Here is a 21,896-nt window from a genome sequence, read left to right on the forward strand (position 1 = left end):
CAGCCCATGGGTCAAGCCAGAGGGTATTTTCCTCACAGCCCAGCTTCAACTTCTAGATTAACCCCGTGTGGATTGTATGTGTGCTCCTTTGAGCCCTGGGAAAGAAGGCCGAAAAAGGAGGATATTTCATGGTCTTGGAATGAATTATTGTGCAAACATCTCTCTTTAACACCACATAAGAAAACCAACGAGAAAACAAACTGATTTCCAGGACTAATGATTTTTCTAGATACCATGGAGCACAGAGCACTAAATTCAGAATATCAAATGGCTCCAGATTATGCCTTTTCATGTGATCGCAGCATCAAAAAAGGGCACTGTGCAATTTCCCAAACCTTTCCAGAAACAAGAAATTTCAGAAGAGTTTTCTGCTCAGCTGCGCGAGATAGAGTCTCACCAAAGGCCTGATTTAAGCCATAAATCTATTTATATAACTTTGGGTTGAGATGCCGGTCAATTGACCGCCTATTAACTTGGCTGCAGTCAGATGTTCCATGAAGTCAAGAATGCCCTTGTGTAACAGGCAGCCTGCTTCACGGCAGCCTAGGATCAACCAGGAGAGAGGATTCCTCACTCTCCAGGCCTGCAGGAGTGAGGGTCACATGCCAAATTGTGGAGGAACTCTCTGCAACCCTCTCCTTTTCCAGCTGAGCTACAAGGATCGAACTCTCCTATTCAGGTGCTATAAATGCAGGCAATCTTGCACAAAAAAGGAACTTGAAAGGTTTATAAAGCAACATGTACCCAAGCAGTCATCATCACGGGACAGTTCACAAGACAAGCGGTCGTTCTAAGTTGAAGTGATTGTTCACCCTCCCAAGACCTTGGCTTTAATACAGGTAGGACAAAAACAACCCAATTCTCTGATGCTCTTCCTTGGCATCCAGCAGCCCAGGTTCATAAAAACACACTGAGCATTTTAAAGCGAAGCCTTTTGAGGCTTGCATCACTGAGCATGACCACATCTCAGAGAGCACTCCACAAGTTAGAAACAAGAACGTACTGTATTGTTTAAACTAGAAGTGCATCCATTTCACTGGAATGCTACCACCTAATGTAATGCTGGTGTAAAAAGATTAAACAGAGGTGTCAGTAGATACAGGTCTATTTTAGTAGCTTTTAAAGAAACATTTTGGATGTTTCAATAAAGAACTCTCTAGCAAAGAAGCTGTAAAAACAATGGAGCCATGAAGTGTTTCGACACAGATGAAGGACTTGAAAACCACCAATAAATTAGTGGTGAGCACAAAAGCATTTAAGCTTCCTTTAGATTTCAGCTGTTCTTTGATTACTGAAAACACCTTTAAAAACCAGATATATTATACAACCCTTGATGACACAGATGGTGGTCAACGCTAACATATTTGGCAGTGTTCTTCCTCTTGGAATAGTCAAACTGAATCAGCTAATCCTGATGAAAATTCTTATCTTACTTGATCAACTGTTCGAAATACTTTATTGAAAGTACATAGATTGCAGTTTATCTACCTAACATATCTAGCTGAGCAGTTATTTATAATTTCTGGTTCAGGATGATTACAAATAATCTAGATAATTTCCATTGAGAGAGAGAGAGAGACAGAGACAGAGAGAGAGACAGAGAGACAGAGAGAGAGAGAGACAGAGAGAGAGAGAGAGGTGTGTGTGTGTGTGTGTGTGTGTGTGTGTGTGTGTGTGTGTGTGTGTGTGTGTGTGTGTGTGTGTGTGTCAATTATACGAGACTAGGTTCCAACCAACCTGCCTCCATTGTGAACATTACAAAAAGGCTGTTTTCTCCAGACAGTGAACAAAATATAGATGAATCAATGAAGCATGTTGTTGAGACGTTTAACCAGCTGAAGCGACACAAAGCTTGAGGAAAGGTGGCAGGCCTCTAGATTGTTGAAGGGAAAAGGAGGCAGAGAATTAGACCAACCCACCCACAGTAAACAGAGCTGCACCCTGCTAGTACTGCAACAAAGTCAACAGAAGCCCCTCTCTCTTGAAATGAGATTCAACAGATTTCTTCTCTCCCCTCATCAAGCTTTTCAGTTGTACAGCAAAGTTTTATATTTGCATCTACAAAAGTGAAATCAGAACACAACAGATGAGTGCATGAAAAGATACCTACACTGATGAGGAAGCCAGGATTGGCCAACATTCCCGGTTGAGTGTACAGGCAGAGCAAACCTTGTCTGTAACATGGGGAAAAAAATCTTCCCTGCCTCTAGAAGAGCTACAGATTATTTGCATATTAATACCGCGGGCACCTGGATACCAATTCAGCATAGCTGTACATAATTAGCCCAAGATTTCCATGTTGTTTCACCTGGAATGTAGCAATCACACATATATCGAACTTTCAATGCACGATTTGCATGAAAGGAATAATGTGCATGGTGATCCATACCCATTCACTGAACATTCAGTGGCTCTTCTGAAATAGAACTAAACTGTCACAGAAATTATATTAGACGCAACCACTACTAAACACTGATGTAGTCTTAGTGGTGTGCCAAGTGCTAGATGAATGCAAAAGCGCTTTCCTTTTGTCCAGACACTAACATCAGAACTTGTCTGTCACCTCGTGTCTGCCCCACTCTCCATAATGTATTTTACTGAATGAGCAAGCACGTCTTGCTAATTAGTTTTACAGCCTGTTTTAGCCCCAAGGTGCTGCACAGATACTGACATATCATCATCTTCTTTACACTCACAATAACCCTGTGAGGCAGAAGCAATTATTCTGTAGCTGCGAACACAAGAGACTTATTCAAGATTTCCAAGCGGGTCAATAGTTCAGTCTCAGGCCCCAGCTCAACAAGTCATTTACACATTATATTGACTCAGTTACCCAATCTGAGACTTACAGCCCAACCCTAACTAGGCTTGCTCAAAAGAAAGAGCCAGTGGTTTCAGTTGGACTGTATTCCAAGCCTTTAATACATTAATCTTATTTCTCATTACATTTATATACTACTTTTCTTCTACGATAGAATTGAAGGTAAGGTTCCCAGGCAGTCTCCACCGAGACTGACGAGTCCCTGCCCTGTTTAGCTCCACCAAACTTGCCGATTTATGTATCTTCAGACCATACCTGAAGTTACAATCTCACCTCCTTCATGGGTATCCCTTGAACAGCGTTTTGCAAATAACTGGCACATTTTAATAGGTAACCCACCCTTCCACATGGCTAATTATTGCTAGTTCTTATGAACAAGTGTGATAAAGATAACAATTCTAAACTCCAGTAGTCACCCTTATAATCAATGTACCAAATAAACATACACCAAGTAATAAACAAGCTACAGTTATGGCTCAATTTAATTGTGAGGTAGGCCAAATAGCTTACCTGCTGCAGTAGAGATGGATTTAGATATTTGTTTTTCCTGTAGGTCTAGTTTACCAAACAGCTACAACAATTAAAAGCCATCAACAGCCATATCCATATGGTGCTGGATCAGGATCCGGGAAAGCATAGTTAAAATCCCTGCTTTGCCTTGGATGCTTGCTCTGTGACCTTGGGCCAGTCATATAATCCTACCTCACTGGGCTCTTGTCAAGATAACACCAAGGACAGGAGGATGATTTAAGCTACTTTAGAGACTCTGATGGACAGAAAGTCAGGTATAAATGAAGTAAACAGTAAAAACAATGTCACTGCAAAAAAAACAAAGTCCATTAAATTGTACAAATAAGAAAGAAAAAAATAGGAAAAGGCAGTACTCATAGGAAGGAAATACATCGAAAGCTCAAGAGAATAAATACTATTTTCATGCAGCATCTAAAATGTGACAAAATTGGCACCAGCCACATGCATCTCAGAACGATATTCTTCAAGAGGGGACTTATCACCAAGGAGGCCCTATCCTTGGGTTATTACCATCTTACTTTTGAAGGTGGGGTCCTCCCTGTTAGGAGCTCCAGTGTGGATCCTAAAATACAGGCAGGCACCAATGAGAGCACAACCCTTCAGATACTGAGGTTCCAGGAAATCCAGAGTTTTACAAGTTAAAATAAGCACTTGGAGAGAAGTGCTATGGCCTCCAAAGTAAAAGCTGGATGTTATAGCATCTTGCAAACTTGATCCACAAGGAGATTAAGGTGTCGGTACTATTTGCATGTCACTGTTGTTTGTAGCACCTGCTCCTGCCCTTTTCCTGAAGATATTTTTTCATATCTCTTCCATGTATCACAAAATTTTGTGGAGGGTGAGAGTGAAACATGGCACAGGTGCAATGTTAATGAAATGGGAAAATGGGCCTTGGCTAGTATGTCCATATGGACACTGCAACCCCCACACAGGCTGTGGACCTGGTGTCTTCCATGGCAATGCTAAGAGACTCTCCATTTGTATCAGTAGGCCATACACTAGATTTGATCTTTGGCATGGGGTGGACATTTGTCCAATTTCAGTAGATTCAGTGCCGTGGTCAGATTATTTTGCTCTGAAAGCCCTCCTGGGTACCACTCCCTGTGCTGCTGGAGAACAGATCTATGCTCTCACAGAGACTTATGGGTCCAGCTGGTTTTCAGAATGTTCTGCATGATCCAGTGCCTCCCAACAACTCATTTGACAAACTGATAACAGGACTAGCAAAGCCATCTCACTGATGCTACTGTAGGGATCATGTCCCACCATCCTCTTCATTTCCACTCCAAACTGGCTTGCTAGTACACCCTGAAGCTACGGAGAAAGATGTGGGAACTCAGACAACTACAGTGAGTTTGGTGGAAGTTTTATGATGAAGTGGCAAGAACATCTTTCAGGACATTTATGAGATGTTATAGGGTGGTGGTGAAGGCCATTAAGAAGGATTTCCATTTGGCCTCAACTGCATCTGCAAGCTCTCACCCAACACAACCGTTTAGGGTAATTAGGTCAATGGCTACCTTCACAGAGGGATCAATCGATTGTAGGAATTCAGACATCCGCTGTGAGGCATTTATGAGCTTTTTCATGGATCAAATCTTGTCACTCCAACAGATCTTTCCTGCCAACATTGATACAGTTAGTGAACTAGAGGTCCCTTGGTCACCTTCAGATCCAATATTGGACTGCTTCAGTCGACCCTCTCAGGCTGATGTCAACATGATATGAGTGGCTATGAAGCCTACAATGTGCCTCTTGGACCCATGCCTGTCATGGCTGATGAAAGGCAACAGTAATCATGTACGGACCGCATTTGAGAGATATTAAAAAGCTGTCCCTGAATTCAGGGGTCTTTCCAGAGAGAATTAAAGAGGCATGGGTATGGCTGCTCTTGAAAAAAAATCATTGGCTATTTTGGATCCAGTCAACTATCGCTCAGTTTCACATTTGCTGTTTCTGGATAAGGCAGTTGAGAAAGGGGCAGCTAAACAGCTTCAAGCATCAGTGTTGGACCCATTCCAATACGGCTTCCGACTGTGCCACAGGGTGAACATGGCTTTGGTCGCTCTCATGGATGATCTCTGGAAACAACTGGACCAAGGTGGGTCAGTGTTGCAGGGGCTTCTTGACCTCCCAGCAATGTCTAAATTGACAACAATGAGCATTTGGCTTACCATCTTGCCAATGCTGGTATATGAGGGGCAGCCTTACAATGGCTGACTTCTTTCTTCCAGGTTTGGGGACAGAGGATAGTATTAGGGGAGAGGACATCAGCATGCGTTAATTGGTGTGCAATCCTCTCTCCAATCCCATTTAAGATCGATTTGCACCCTCTTGCACAATTGGTCTGGAGATTTCGGCTGGGGTCTCACCAATATGCTGATAAAATCCAGTTGCCTTTGTTGATGAGTCACCAGCCAAGTGCCACCCTGGACATACGGCTGCCTGGAGGCTATGGCAGGATGGATGAAGCGGAGTCAGTTGAAATTAATTCAAATGAAGATGAACTGCTGAGCTGCTAAGAGGTGGGACTGGGCCATTATTTCCCGGCCCTTGACAAGATGCAATTGACACCCAAGCCCTCCTTCAGGACATGGGCGTGAGCTGTGTGATCCTCGACGCCTCTCACTCTATTGCGGCCCAGGTCAGAGAAGGCAACTAACTGGCATTTTTTCATCTTTGCCAGGTTAGATAACAGGTTAGATCTCGCCCTGACCTAGCCACAGCACTTCATCCAATAGTCACCTCTAAGCTAGACTTCTGCAACTCACTCTAGGCAAAGTGACCCTTGAGGCTGCTCCAGAAACTTCAGCAGGTGCAAAATGCAGCTGCCTGGGTCCTAGTTAGGATGCCACTGAGAACCCAAATCCATCCTGTGCTCTGTCAGCTGCACTGGCTCCAGGTGTACCAAATCAGGTTCAAGGTTTTGGTAATAACCTTAAAAGCGCTAAACAGCCTGCGATTGTTCTCCCTGTGAGACCATTACACCCTCATAAAATCATGAGTTCAACTAGTTCATCCCATTCTCTCTGGATTTTATATTATTTAAAGGTGCCAGAATTGATCATTTTATGTATGCTATTATATGGTATTTTATTATACTATGAGAACTTATGTCGTAAACCGTCTGGGCGTGTGTAAATGAAGGGGGGAGTGGATGGGAAGGGACTATCTATTAAATAAATATCTTTTAAAATGGCCAACACTCAATGTCAAAAGGAACACATTGACAAGACCTAATTGGTCCAAAGGCTACCGGGTTGGGGGGGGGGGGGGATGGGACAAGAAAGGTCTTTAAAAGCTGGAAAGGATGTGCAACTATGAAGCTTAGCTGATGGAAACTACGAATGCAGATGACAGTACATAAATGTCAGAAGTAGGATCACCACATCTATGTTTCAAACCTTCAACCAATGTCATTGCCATGATTTCCCTCGTAGATCCATAGGAATAAAGATCTTGAGAAGGTGCGAAATATTTTGTGTAAACAGAGCCTTCACCTTTCTTCCACAAACAATCACACATTTAAGGATGCATGACACTGAAAGAGGAATGTAGCTGGTTCACATCTACAGTACAGGCATTCCCAGAGAGACAGAAATCTAGACACTAGATTTCTGTATTCACATTACTTAGAAATAATCTTTTACAATGAGATTCAAGGCAGGTTACACAATATAAATCAGTACAATCAACAGGATAAACCATCTTTGTACGCCATCCTGAGCCCAACCTCACTCAGAGAGGGTGGGATATAAATTTAATAAAAAATTTAAAATAAAAATCTACTAAGCAATGTGATAGGACTAGGGATTGGGTATATTTGAAACAGAGCTGTTATCTGGACAACACACATTATGGAATGGAGAACATAGCATGACATCAATAGAAACACAGCATTTTCTTGGCCCAATTTGTTATGATGCCACCTTACTGACTACATACCCCACCACCTCTTGGTAAAACTTATACAGTGGTTTGGAATGTCTGAAAGGTTTCCATAGCTGTTATCAGTGTAATCCTTGCCAACCACCTTGAAAAGCAGATCAATATCATCCTAGATTGCAAGGGGGCTGCTAAATGGCTACTAATGTCTAAGGCAAGATCTGAAATATGGTCCTTCTGTCTTACAGTTTATTTCTGATCTTTGTGGTAAAGATGTGCAAGATGGTCACCTAATATCAAAAATGTCATCAAAAAAGCACAACAAAGAATGTTCTTTCTGCGCCAACTCAGGAAGCTCAAACTGCCCAAGGAGCTGCTGATACAGTTCTACAGAGGAATCATTGAGTCTGTCATCTGCACCTCTATAACTGTGTGGTTTGGTTCTGCAACCCAACAAAGATTCGACACAGACTCTCTCTAGAGAATAACTCAGGAACTGCAGAAAAAAAACAAATTGCTGCTAACCTGCCTTCCATTGAGGACCTGTATACTGCACGGGTCAAAAAAAGGGCTGTGAAAATATTTACTGACCCCTCGCATCCTGGACATAAACTGTTTCAACTCTTACCCTCTAAACGTCGCTACAGAGCACTGCACACCAAGACAACTAGACATAAGAACAGTTTTTTCCCGAATGCCATCACTCTGTAAAACAAATAATTCCCTCGATAATGTCAAACGAACCATTTATTATATAATTACTAGCACTACTTTTTTTCATCATTCCTACAATTACCCATCTCCTCCCACTTCTATGTGACTGTATGACTATAGCCCATGCTGACATTTTATTTTTATTTCCTAAGATTTTACATTTTATGTTTTCATTACTTCATTGATTGTTTCCCTGATTGCTTTACTAGACCTATATGAAAATCATTAAGTGCTGTACCTTATGATTCTTGACAAATGTATTTTTCTTTTATGTACACTGAGAGCATATGCACCGGAGACAAATTCCTTGTGTGTCCAATCACACTTGGCCAATAAAGATTCTATTCTATTCTATTCTATGTGTGTACAGGAGTGGGGTGGGGGTTGTATAATATTTTAAAGCTTGCCCCAAATAGGAATTTTTGCTCACACAAACACTCAGACCAGCCACCTAAGAGTTAACATTTTATTGTACTGCTTTGCACTTCCTAAATCTATTACAGTGCTCACAAGTTTTCTCTCCACTTTGTAACATCAAATATGATGTGTAATATGATCCAAAAGTTGGAGGGGGGGGGGAGAGAGAAGGAAGCAGGAAATAAGTGCACATACCAAACATACACATTTGTAAGCACAAAGCAGAATTTTAAACGTATACATTACTCTTTGCCAAGGTGTAAATGAGCATCTATCCCCCCTCCCCTCCTTAAAAGCCAAACCCTTAGGAAAAAAAGGGTTCTACAGTTTCACTACATGGCTTCAAAAACAACTTTGACTGGCACTTGGCTTGACCCACAGAAGGAGGGGGGAAACAGCTTTGGGACAAAGAATGCAAATATTTGATTTGAGCTCTCTGCCTTACTTGTTTTCTTCGTATTTACAAGCAAAACCTTGGTGCAAAGATATAATTAGAAAGAGGCTGCCAAAATGAGCAACAGAGTGGCGCTGCGTTCACTTGGGTTGCTCCAAGCTGATGCATTTGCCCAGCTCAGCGGTTTTAATTCATTTGCACTTGGACAAACAAGAGGTAGCTCAACGAATCTGCTCAGTAAAATCAGATGCATGGAGAAGCAGTGAACTGGTGAGGAATATTCCTAAAGGTGGGGGGAAGAGAATCCCATTTTGGTCACAGTACTATCGGCTGATCTCTTTAAATTTTGGTTTCTAAGGCTAGAACGACACTCTGCCAAGAATACTGGGGGGCTGTGAAATGCACACTGTGTTTATCAGAGTCAAGGTGATGATAGTGGTTATAATGTTGGACTAGAATCTGGAGGACTCCGATTTAAATCCCCATTCTGCCATGGAAGCTTGCTGGATGACCCTGCACCAGTCATATAGTTTAACCTACCTTGCAGGGTCTAGCCTACCATGCAGAGTCATTGTGAGGATAAAATGGAGGAGAGGCAGCCTGCACCATGGCGCGCGCGTGTGCGCGCACACGCACACACACCACACACACACACACACACACACACACACACACACACACACGGCCTCCCTGCAGGCCAGCTTCTGTCCTACCCAGGTCCCTGAGCCGCTCCCAAGCCCCGCCCCCCTACCGGCTGCAGTAAGTGGGGTGCGCGGGGGTGTGGGGAATCGGGGAAAGTGGCGAAGGGAGCCTCTACTTTGAATCCCCCACTGGAGAGAAAGGCAGGATATGAATGAAATAATAAATAAATCTGAACATGGGATAAACAAACATACCAAAAAACAGGGATACTTTTCCAGTGGCAGCTCTGTCTTAGATGCAACATTCAGCCTTGCCTTGAAAAAGAAATGTCCTAAACCCAATCTAAACCCCTAAAAGTCCTGCTCCTAGGCTGTTTCAGGAAGCATCTCTTTCTATACTGAACCTCTACCTAAGACTAGACCAGGGGTCGGCAACCTGCGGTTCTCCAGATGTTCATGAACTGCAATTCCCATCAGCCCCTGTCACAATGGCCAGTTGGTCATGCTGGCAGGGGCTGATGGGAATTGTAGTTCATGAACATCTGGAGAGCCGCAGGTTGCAGACCCCTGGACTAGACTATCTGCTGCAAGGAGGACCTTTTCGTTATGGCCCCTCCTGTGTGGCATGCTGCTCCCCATTAAGTAAATTCAACCATATATATAAGTTCTACTCTGAAAGCTGAGAAAAAAACATCCATACAAAAATGCTACTCTTTCGAATGTTAATTTTGATTATCTTTAAGTTTGTATGAGTTTGGAGGACTCCTTCATTGGAATAAAGTAGACTAATGAGTCAAATATATAGTTTCAATTGTAGGAGATGCCTACATTAACTCTGATATCTGTTACCCTCATATAATCTGGAACACTAGATGTGTGCATTTCACCTCCAAAGATCAAACTCTGAACTGCTCTCACCTAGTGTAACTGGAGACCTCTCTATACAGGAACAGCCATCAATAGAAAGGTCACTACTTAAAACTGTCCATATAGAACTGTTCAAAGAACTGTAATTTATAATTTACATCAACTTGTTGCCAAACAATGAAATGTAACCAATTGTCATTAGCATAGGGATCCAATCAGCTGGTCATTAAAGCAGCTATTTTGATGTTCTAATAGCACTTATTTATATTTATTTATTGTTTAGATTTTTATACCGCCCTATCCCCAAGGGGCTCTGGGCGGTGTACAACATAAAATCTCAGTACAATCAAGCCAACACACTTTTAAATATAATTGCAAAAATATTGTTAAAAAATATGTGACTAAAGTTTTGTGGGCTTTCTGGTCTGTCAAACCCTAACCCTACTCTTCTGATGCTATAAGATGAGCATTATGCAGAGCAACATGAATTTTAAAATGTATTTTAATTATTTAGAGAGGCACTATGGTGTAGCGGTTAAGAGCGGTGGACTGTAATCAGGAGAACCGGGTTTGATTCCCCACTGCTACACTTGACAGAAAGAGGGGTATAAATCCAAACTTTTCTTCTACTACTTTACAGTCTGCCTTACTCACTGAGACTCAGTGGATTACAATTAAAAACAGTTAAATTAAATGGCAGTAGATTATAGAACTGGTAGATTATAGAACTGGTTGAAAGCACAGATGTGAGGTAGATCCTCCCCCCACCCCTCGAGAAAGGAGAAACAAGAAAGACTTCTGTGTGGAAAGATGCAGCGTCCCAGGGAAAGAGAAGATCTTACAACAGGAAGTACCGAACTCACTTTTCTCAGTAACTGCAATTTAAATCTCGGGGGGGGGGGGGGGGCTTCTAGTCAACCTAGATTCTCCTCTTCCAGCCTCCTTTCCTGACTGGCTGGATTTAGGAGAAGCTGTGGTGCCCACTGTAGTCCTCTTCTCATACCATTGCTAGATTAAAGCATCAACCCACAGACCCTTAGTAACATAATACAGTTGTGTGAGAGAATATTCTATCAAGATATATTCCACAGATACAAGCTGCTGGTGAAAAGCCAGAAGGAAAACCTTACATGGGAGCCCAAGTTAAAAAAGTATTTGGGAAAGGCTGCGTAAAAATAGCCTTGACTTCCTTCTGTGATTGCTTATTACAGGTAAGATCATTAGCAGTGGACAAGCTGTTTTTCAGAGAAGACTGCCCACCATTACTCATCTCACTGAGGAACCTTTTGTTAGCTTCCCTTGAAACCCAGCATTCTTCTGAACACAATATGAAAGCCATTGAAACATATAATTAAACAACTGGAGGTTATTATATATATATATATTTTCCACCCAATAGCATAAATACAGGGAAGGAGGGGTTTTTTTTGGGGGGGGGGGAGGATCGAGTGTTTTGAGTGGGCCAAAAGGGCACACATTCCAAAATCAAGTGAAATATGAATGGCAGTGTACAGAAGAGAGCCATAAGACAGAGGATAGGTGAGAAAGCAACGTGACAGGTTAATGTGGGAAAAAGCCTCCCTACCATGACACAGTTAAGAAGGTAACTTTGTATGTACCCATATCTCTTTCATCCTTAGCAACGCCTTCCCCCTAAATCAGGACTATGGAGACCAGATTGCAGAAATGAGTAGATGCATTCATGCAGGACAGCTTACACCAGTGGTGGCGAACCTTTGGCACTCCAGATGTTATGGACTACAATTCCCATCAGCCCCTGCCAGCATGGCCAATTGGCTGATGGGAATTGTAGTCCATAACATCTAGAGTGCCAAAGGTTTGCCACCATGGGCTTACACCAAAGCATGGGGGAGAATTCTGAGTGAGCAGGATTACTAAGCATTGATGCTGGTTCAAACTGTGCTCAATGGCTAATCTGCCCACCCCACCCCCTAAGAAAAGCAAGACTCTGAACCAATTAAGATGTTTACTTGAGTAAAGATCCTGTTCTTGTGGGGACAAGGGTAAGCAGGCAAACACTCAGCCACCATTAGAGTAGCTGGCTCTCTGTATGAATGCTTGCATTTGGGGCCAAATCACACAGTTCTGGTTTTTCTTGCACCTGCAACTGCCTATGAGAAAAAAGTTGGAGTTCAATGGCACTTTTAAGTCCAACAAAGCTTTATTCTTGGTATAGCTTTTGGGGGAACATAGTATGGTAGGAAGGCATATGATAAAGCAACCTTGCAGAAACTAAGCCACTATGGGTCTGGTCAATATTAGGATGTGACGCTCCCCCTAGGAATTTTACTGTGTGCAAGAAGAGTGGGCAATTTAGTTTGTTGCAGCAAAATTAAAGAGATCCTTAAAGATTGACAACCTGTCAGAGCTGACTTCCTCTGTTAGAACTATGTCACAGCTGACTTCCTCAAATCCATTGTCTGATACCACCTCAAGTCCCATGACAGAAAAAAATGGGTTAACTATAAATCATCCACAAATATAACATTATTATGAATTGATTTTTCTTTAAAAGTGGGGGTTTATACCCTTTTCCACTGAAAGATCTAAGTAGAATGGTAAATCCATCTACCACTTCTTCCTGGACCTTATCTGTAGTAGAATGCTCTGCGGGGGCCTTGTTCTATCTCCACACCACCAAGGGGATAGTATCTATGTGATGGAGATGCATTCCTGAATCAATGTAACTATTTAAAACAACAAACCAATGCTGCTAAAAGATGTATGTAACCATTGCCATTTGGGGCATTCGTTCCTTGATCTTATGGCTTCACATGCTTTGTAGATAACTAGGCTTCCTCTGGTCCCACGAGAGAAAGAACTGCATCTGTTATCTCATGCGGCAGGAAGCCAGGTGGCTCTGTCTTACTGTTTGCCACCAACCCTGGAGTGCCTCAGCTTTTACAACTTCTTGGGAAAATGGGAAGGGGGCTGTACAGTGGGGAATAAAGTGGATTGCAAAAGCCAGGTTTGTCAGAACTCGCTTTGCCAAGTTTGGGTGCTTTGTTACCTCAACCATAAACACTACTGATCTCAGAGTCTGTGCGTTGGATTAAAGTTCCGAGACCGAACACCCCCAATTTCAAAATAAAAAATTGCCCATACCACTTTGTAGGAGATTGAGGATTAGGCCCGGGAGAGCCACACAAAAGTTCCGTTTCAATTGTCCCGCTTCCCTGCCACCCTAGAGCTTTTCCTTTCCTTTCTTTTTTTTTTTGAGCCCATCACGTTTTGTCAGCTTCAGGAACCTCTGTGCTGCTGCTGTCATTTGCAGACACAAATGTTCCCAGGAGTGAATAAAAACATGATGTTTTGTTTGTTTGGAATGAGAAATCTTCATAACTTCAACAATACCATTTGAGAATCACAGCCATTTAGAGAGCAGGTCTGCCTCACACTAAGAAACAGTGGTTAGGCCTGGCCTTCGTAGAGGCCAAAGTAACAAGACCTGGCCTTTGAGGAGGCTAGGTCTACCCATTGCTTCTTAATGGGAGGCAAATCTGCCTTCCAAACAGCTGCAATTCTCAAATGGTGTCATCAAAGTTATGAAGATTTCTTATGTAAAACCAGCAAGACGACAAAAACAACATGATTTTATTCACAACAGAAACAGGTTTATTAACAGAATATTCATTCATTTATTAACAAAAAAGACATGTATTTACTCATAAACATCTGCGATTTATTTTGAAATAACAGAGGAGAGTTCTTTGCAAAGTTTGAAAAGCCTGCTCCTGCTCCATCGGCCGTTTTTTCAGTAGAAAGGAATGTCTCCGTTTGAAAAAGGAAAGTTTTGTTGATAGTCATTCAAAGCAACATAAATGCTCTTTTATCAAACTACCATGTTTAACAGTGCACAGAACAATGGTTTTGACGAAGGCTGCATTTAAAAATGATTCTTTAATGCTCACAGACATTTGGGACTATTTTCACCCTCGGAAACATGCTACTTTTACCACACCACAACTGACCTCACTTAGATTTTTTGGTGGAAAAGGGTACAGTAACTTCTAGACACTATGCAAGTGTCATTTTAATGTCTTGTTTTCGGGTAGCCAGGGAATAATGTGTTAGTGGGAGGCTTCGGTTCTCTCTCCATGAGCGTTTTGTTTTCAAACATGCTAGCCAGTCCAAGCCTTTGATTTAGGATGCACACATTAAACAAGACAACAGTGTTATCCATCCCTTGATACTGGCTCTGACTCCTTTGAGGCTCTCTTGCTTCCAAGGACATGATAGCTATTAAAAATTCAAATACACAGGCATGTGATGGATTGACACAGAAAGCAGAGACAAGGAAAAATTTGAAAAGTTTTATGCATAACCATACATTTTGAACATAATTCAGCCAAAACCAAGGGCCATTGATTTCAAATCTTAAAAGTGCTTAACTGTGGCCTGATAAGATAGGTGCAACAAAAATCTATGCATGCACACTGCAACAAGTGCCAGCAAGCAGTTCCATGAGCTTTGCCATCAACAGTAAAATTAAGAGGACTAGCATTTGGGGCCATAAACCCTATGTATGCAGGGTTCCATTTACACCCATGACTTGGTCAACATTCTTTACGTGATGGAATCCATGGACAGCCTTTGGGTACTGACTAAGGGTGCTCAGACTTCAAGATTGTCTGGTATATGTTGGAATTTTCTGACGTTTATATTTTGGCAGCTGAAGAAAAAGTGGAATTGCCAGCCAACATCAACCTTCATCAAGACCATAATCCCACACACACATATCTCAACATAAACCCTAATAAGCAAAATGGCATTTTCTTTTGAGCAGATGTAACTAAAAATTGCACAGCAACGCTTACTGCAGTGTCATGTGTGTATAATCATAGGGATTACAAACGAACAGCAGCATTGTGGCTGTTTGAAGACTAACAGATTTATTAATGCACAAACTGATGAAAGTGGGCTCTATTCCCCAAAACCTCTCACCATAATAATCCTGTTAACTTTTGAAGCGCAGCAAGATTTCCTTTTGGACTTTCCTGCAACAGTACAAACATATATCCCTCTGGGCTCTGGCATGATTGCACATATCTCTGTTTATGCATTCACATTATGCGTACATACGCTGAGCCTTCTATTTTTTTGCAAGTGGATACAGACCCACATATATAAATACATCATATTTCTTCAATACATGTGCATACGCATACATTACACTTCCTGTTATGTATGCAGCAGACACATAAACAGGCAAATACGTTAACCTTTCTAACCTGTATTTGGACACCTATATACAAACCCACACAAATAGTTTGCTGTGTATGTGAGCACGTTATATATGCATATAAAGTTAACATGTCCATATTTCATAAGAACCGTACCTTTGCATCCCTTACAATACCTCTTCCATCTTTTGACTAGGTTAAAAGGACTCAGATTTCCATTTCTACGCTCATGTCTGATGTAAGAAGCTCTGACCCTCCAAAGTCTTGCTGGTCTCTAAGGTGCTACTGGATTCGAATCCAACACATATTTCAGAAACAGATATAGAAGTGTGGTGCAGCTGTTGGGACCTGTACCCAGAATACCTGGCTTTGGACCCCCTATTCCAAGAAGACCATCAGGTGACCTTGAGACTGTTCACCATTTTTCTCAGTTTACCTCCCAACGTTGTTGACTGAGAAGAGAACGGTCCAAACTGAGTTCCAGGATGGAGGAAGCACAGGCTACACATGCGAAATCTCAAACACAGGAGCTCCATTCACACAGTATAGCCACCGCACATACTTTTTGCCTTTGTTAGCATACCTCCCTTCATAAGAACCAGAGCACATTCATTTGAGCGCACTCCAATCTGTGAACTGGGCTCGATTCCCCACTCCTCCATGTGAAGCCTGTTGGGTGACCTTGGGCCAGTTCTCTCAGAACTCTCTCAGTCCCAACCTGCCCCACAAGTTGTCTGCAGTCCGGCAAGGAAGGGGAGGAGTTTCTAAGCAGCTTTCGGACGCCTGACAGTTGAGAAAAGCGGGGTATAAATCCAAACTCTTCTTCGTGACAAAACGAAAACAGAGATCAACATCGCGTTCAAATCACACGTTCCGCTGTGTCTGACCAAGACAGTTTCGGCTCTCCAAAGCTCACACCCCAGAAATCGCGTCTCTTAAGGCGCTCCTACACTGGAGTCTAAACGTTCAGCTGGACACGGATCGATCGTAACGTGAGAGCGACTCAATTCACGTGTAAAGGGGGGAAAGCGCTGTACACGGGATGCGCCCCCATTCATCGATACGTGTGAACAGAGCTACGGGGGGGGGGGGCAGCCAACAGGTCCTTGGCAGTTCGCCCCCCTCCCCCATCCAGGGCTGCCCGAAGGGGCGTGGCCAGCGCGAGCGAGCCCAACGGTCGGAGGTCCCCTTCCCCTCCCAACGGTCCGCTGCCCCTGAGTTCTATGGTGGGGGGGTCGCCCCTTACCCACCTGCCTCAGGACTTTCCGACAGTTGCTGCAGACCCGGCGGCGCTCGCTGTGCCCGAGGCTGTCCTGGCCGTCGGCGGGGAGTGACGGAGGGCAAGACGCGGCGCTGCTGCCCCGGTTCATGGTGCCGGCGGGAGGAAGCCGAGCGGGAGCGACGAGACGGCCGCCTCTCTTCAGAGCCCCGCAGCGCCTCCGGCCGCCGCCCCCACCAGCTTCCCCCCTCCCCCCCACCAGCGCCGCTCGACTTGAGCGGCTCGCGAGCAGCCGCTGCCATCCCCTCGCGCACACCCCTCGGCGGCCGCCAATCGCCGCGCTCCGACCACGCCCCCTCGGCCGCGTGGAGGCCAATCGCGGGCGCGGAAGGCGGCCGGCCAATCGGCGAAGCGTCCCGCCGTCCCCATCTCCGGGCAGTCTCCGAGTCAGAGGCGGAGCCGAACGGGCGAAGTGGGAGGAGCGCAGGGAGGGAAAAACCCCGAGCTCGACTCTTTCCATCAGCTGTGAGAGCTCGGAGGGGCGGGGCTGCAGGGAAGAAGGCGGGGCGTCCTGCGGCCAATGAGGAGCCGCGTGGGCAGGAGGACTCGCACCCACGCGGTGGTTACGCCCCCCTGAATCCTAGTTGCTGAGGGCCGCTGCTTTGCAAGAGAGAGCTTTGCACGGAGGAGGACAGGCAGAGAGAGAGAGAGAGAGAGAGAGAGAGAGAGAGAGGACATATGCGAAAGCATCAGGTACAAAACCTGCCAAAAGCAAGGAAATTTATTTCTTGCATTATTCCTCTAGAAAATCAGCAATAAAACATGTCACCCACGATCAACCTACCATGCAGGAACGGTACCCACAAAAACGTTTAGCACAAGCAACAACAACTTCAAAAGGCATTTTCAAATCAGATGCGAGAGTTGTTGCTTCCCTTCCCCCCGCCAGTGGTTGCAATAAAAATATAAAGCCTAGAAGGTCACATTCGGTTTGGGCACTGTAGTCTTCTGTCCTCCTCTCAATTTGCATTCACACGTGCATACAGGTAAGCTCAGAGTTCACACTAGTGCCTTGTCTGAAAGCGACTTTGTGCAGCAGAAACAATGTCGCACAAGAGAACTGAGTAAGGTTCCATGACCCCGAACTCACACATTTTGTCTCTTTCTTTACATCTGCAACAGAAATAGTCAGGAAATGGTGTGGACGCCTAGGTGCTATATGTGGATGGAATCTGCATTCAACTCTGCTGGTCCTGACAAGCAAACAAAGCACAAAGTAGGTCATGGGGGAGTCACAGGTGGAGCCTTGAGTCATTTTTTGTGGTTCCGCTGGTCAATCTTTTGTGCTGATCCCCAACCCCCCTCCCCCGCATCTCTCTCATCCAAAAATGCATCCAGCATTGATATCATGGTTGAATAAGTACATTAGATTGCAAAGGCGTAAAAGGCCCTCGCTGACAAAAGATTTTCTGGAGGTGAAGGAAAAGCACCAAAGTCACAGGTCAAACCTCTAATGCTCTGCGAACGTTACTTAAACCTGCCATTCCACTTTGGAACACATTGGAGGGGGGCATGTCTGAATACTCTCCACCATGCAAACTCCCCCCCCCCCCGGAAATCTAGGATATCAGAGAGAAACAGGCGCCAGGCCTTGTGGGGCTTCACAGAAATAGACCATGTTGCGTTCCTTACGTTGCAATCCTAAGGTCGCTTTCCAGGGCCCATTAAGTAGATTAAGTGGTATCATGCTGTTGTCATTGCATTGTTTTTCTACCGATGAAATACCAGAGGGGCCATGGCTCAGCTGTGCAGGGGCTGTGACTAAGTATTTGCTTGGTGTGCGGACATTCCCAGGTTCAGTCCTCGGCACCTCCAGTTAAAAGGACCAAGCAGTAGATGATGTGAAGGAGCTGCATTTGAGACACTGGAGAACAGCTGCCAGTTTAAGTAGACAATATTGACCTCGATGGCCTGATTCGGTATAAGGCAGTGGGGGGATTCAGCAGGTTCGCACCACTTCGGCAGAACTGGCTGTTTAAATGGTGCTTGTATGCAATCAGTTATTAAATTATTTGAATCCCACCACCAGAACCGGTTGTCAAAGTATTTGAATCCCACCACTGGTATAAGGTAGCTTCATGTGTTCATTTTTTCCTGCATTGTATGTACATTCTGTATCATGTTCCCATATCCTATACTTATTTTTATTTATTTATTTATATTTATCTTATTTTTCCATTTATATCCTGCCTTCCCCAACAGGGCTCAGGGTGGCGAACAATAAAACAGTCATTAAAACAGTTCAGATAAATAAAAGCCAATAAAAAACAAGCTCAGATGGCAACTTCCCTCCCCGCCCCCCTCCCCCTGTGCCCATGGAAGGCCAATGAGAGTAGCTATCAAGTCAGGCCAGCTGGTCAGATGGAAATGCCTGGCGGAAAAGCTCCCTCTTACAGACCCTGCAGAAACAATTTAGGTCCCACGGCACCCTGATCTCACCTGGGAGCGTATTCCCCCAGGTAGGGGCCAGGCCTTTATTCAGTTTTACGTAATCCTAGTCCTAGTACATCTTGAATGTCTCCTCATATTGATTGTATTTGAAGCTCAGTAGGAAAGGTGACCTGTAAGTATACTAAATAAAGTATCAGTAGGAACCTTACTAGACCTACTTAGGTTGCAGTGATACTGTTTCTTGATGCCTGACCATCATCTCTATCTCCATGTGCAAAGGACAATTTACTTGTGAAGTGGGAAGAAAAGCAGATACAGGGGCTTTTTAAAGACATTTTTTTTTTCAAATTGCCGTGATGATCATCCTGCTACCTGTCCAGGGACAGCCTTTGGCAAGAAGGGGGGGGGGAAAAAGAAAAATTAATTAATAACCTCCATCATCGGACAGTTTGCTTGCACCTGTAGAAACAAGTCTGCCCCGGCTGCAGAGGAGGACGAGATTAGATATTTGCTGTAGGGGAAGTTGAGAATGTTTGGAGAGTATGCGCGAGAGGTCTGTTTGCCTCAGGTCACAGGGATGGTGAAAATGATGAGTCAGGGTTATTGGTCTCAGTGCTAACGCACAGCGAGACAGAGTATATAATTAGCACAGCGCTGGAGCAGAAGTCCACAGAGCTAGATAGAACTATTTCTGTATATTGTTTGAAGTATTTTCAGCATCTCCTGTAACTAGGCTTTATGTAAGCCATCGCGTCTGTTGGCTTCCAACCAACGATGCCCACTGATTTAATGGGTTGAGCCCAGTGGTGGGATTCAGCAGGTTCGCACCACTTGGGCAGAACCGGTTGTTAAAATGGTGCTTGTAAACAGCCAGTTGTTCAATTATTTCAATCACACCACTGGTTGAGCCCCTGTAGGGGAATGATAGAGAAGGGGTATTATCCATCCTAAAATGGTTTGGGAGTTAGGGCCCCTTCTGCACATGCAGTATAATGCACATTCAGTCCACTTTCACAATTGTTTGAAAGTGGATCTTGCTGTTCTGCACAGTAAAATCCAGCTTCAGAGTGCGATGAAAGTGGATTGAAAGTGCATTATTCTGCATGTGCAGAAGGGGCCTAAGAGAACCTTGTGCTATCCTAGCTGGAGCTACAGCCTTCAAAGCTCACTGGGGTTAGCGAGGTGGAACTTGACTTAGGATAGCCTTGCAATTTTGGAAGGATTACATACTTATCCTTTAAACCTTCATTCCTCATTTTGCTTTCCCATGTATTCGTTTTCCAACTACAAACTCCCTGGGGTAGGAAACCTATTTGTGTGCCAGATACATTGATGGTAACTTTAATCATTGTCACCCAGTTCTGGGGCTCACAACCTGAGGATAAAATGGGATGAACACAGGAGCTGCCTTGTGCTGTCAGACTGTTGGTCTCTCAACATCAGTATTGTCTGCTCCATCTAGCAGTAGTCATCCAGTGTCTCAGATACCATTTTGCACATTATCTACATGATCCTTTTAACTGGAGACTGAACCCCAGTCTGTCTGCATGCCAAACAGATATTCTGCCTCTCAGGCATGGCTCTTGGTTTTCATTTTGTAGTCATGTTGGTCAGCAGCAGAAGAGCAAGACACGTGTCCAGAAGCACCTTAGATACTTACAAGATTTCCAGGGTAGGCACTTTTGAGAGTCAAAGCTGTCTGAAAGCTTTTTCCCTTGATACCTTAGAATCGTAGAAACTTAGAGTTGGAAGGGAGTCTCAGGGTCCCTTCCAGCCCTCCAGATGCTATGGACTACAGTTCCCATCATCCTCTGCCAGCATCATGCTGACAGGGGATGATGGGAACTGTAGTCCACAACATCTGGAGGGCCGCGAGTTTGACACCTATGTGTCTAGTCCATCCCTCCGCACAATGCAGGAAATTCATAGAATCATAGAGTTGTAAGAGGCCCTAAGGGCCATTCTAACGTTTAGCTGACATATCTCCTGATTTTGTTCGTCTTTAAAGTTGTTATTGTACATTAAACTAATCCTGATCAGTTGTCTTGAGCTCCTTCAAGGAAGGGTAGAGATGGACTGACAGAGATGGAGAACTGTGAAGGTACTGCTACTAGCCGGGCTCAAGGTAAAGAACCTGTTTGATTTTTTTCTGGTCAGCAGAACTGTTACTTCACCACTCCTGCATTTATTCATCGGGTTTTTTTTATTTAATTCAATTTAATAGGCTGCCCCTCCCCTTCTGGGCTTACAACACGATTTAATGCAATAAATAAATATCGATACCCATTAAACCAGTCAACATTAAAACATCGTAATCAAAACAACCTACAGATTCAACAGTTCCAGTAGATTCAAGCAGCAATGCTGAACATCGTTGGGTGTAATAGATCCCCATTAGGGCAGAAGGAATGGAAAAACAGGAAAAAGAAAGTGAAAAGGAGAAGGGGAGGAGGAGGAGGAGGAGGGGCGGGGCAGCTGGTATCATGGCTGCTTCAACCATAAACCTGGTGGAACAACTCTGTCTTACAGGCCCTGCGAAATTGCACAAGACCCCACAGAGCCCTGGTCTCACTAGACCATGGGTCGGCAACCTTTTCAAACCAAAGAGCCAGTTTTCTATGGACCGGTTTTCTATGGCCCCGAAGGTCTACTGAGCCGGAGAGGCAGCTCTGCACGAAACCGCCTCCGGTTCGGCCCCTCCACTCACCTTTCCTTCCAGCGCTGGGAGGCAGTGGCGCCGGGCAGGGAAACC

General features: G+C 44.1%; 1 protein-coding gene across 1 annotated transcript in view; it reads right to left on the reverse strand.

The window, feature by feature from the left end:
* The window catches only part of SESN3 (sestrin 3), a 72,309-nt gene extending 55,310 nt beyond the window's left edge, over positions 1-16,999 (reverse strand). Inside the window, exon 1 of the mRNA XM_048492374.1 lies at positions 16,725-16,999. Within this exon, the coding sequence (XP_048348331.1) occupies positions 16,725-16,844 (120 nt within the window). The 5' untranslated portion in view covers positions 16,845-16,999. The remainder of the gene's footprint in view (positions 1-16,724) is intronic.
* Positions 17,000-21,896: the final 4,897 nt, after the last annotated feature.

The sequence above is a fragment of the Sphaerodactylus townsendi genome, linkage group LG04 (assembly GCF_021028975.2).
Source record: "Sphaerodactylus townsendi isolate TG3544 linkage group LG04, MPM_Stown_v2.3, whole genome shotgun sequence".
NCBI classification, from domain to species: domain Eukaryota; kingdom Metazoa; phylum Chordata; class Lepidosauria; order Squamata; family Sphaerodactylidae; genus Sphaerodactylus; species Sphaerodactylus townsendi.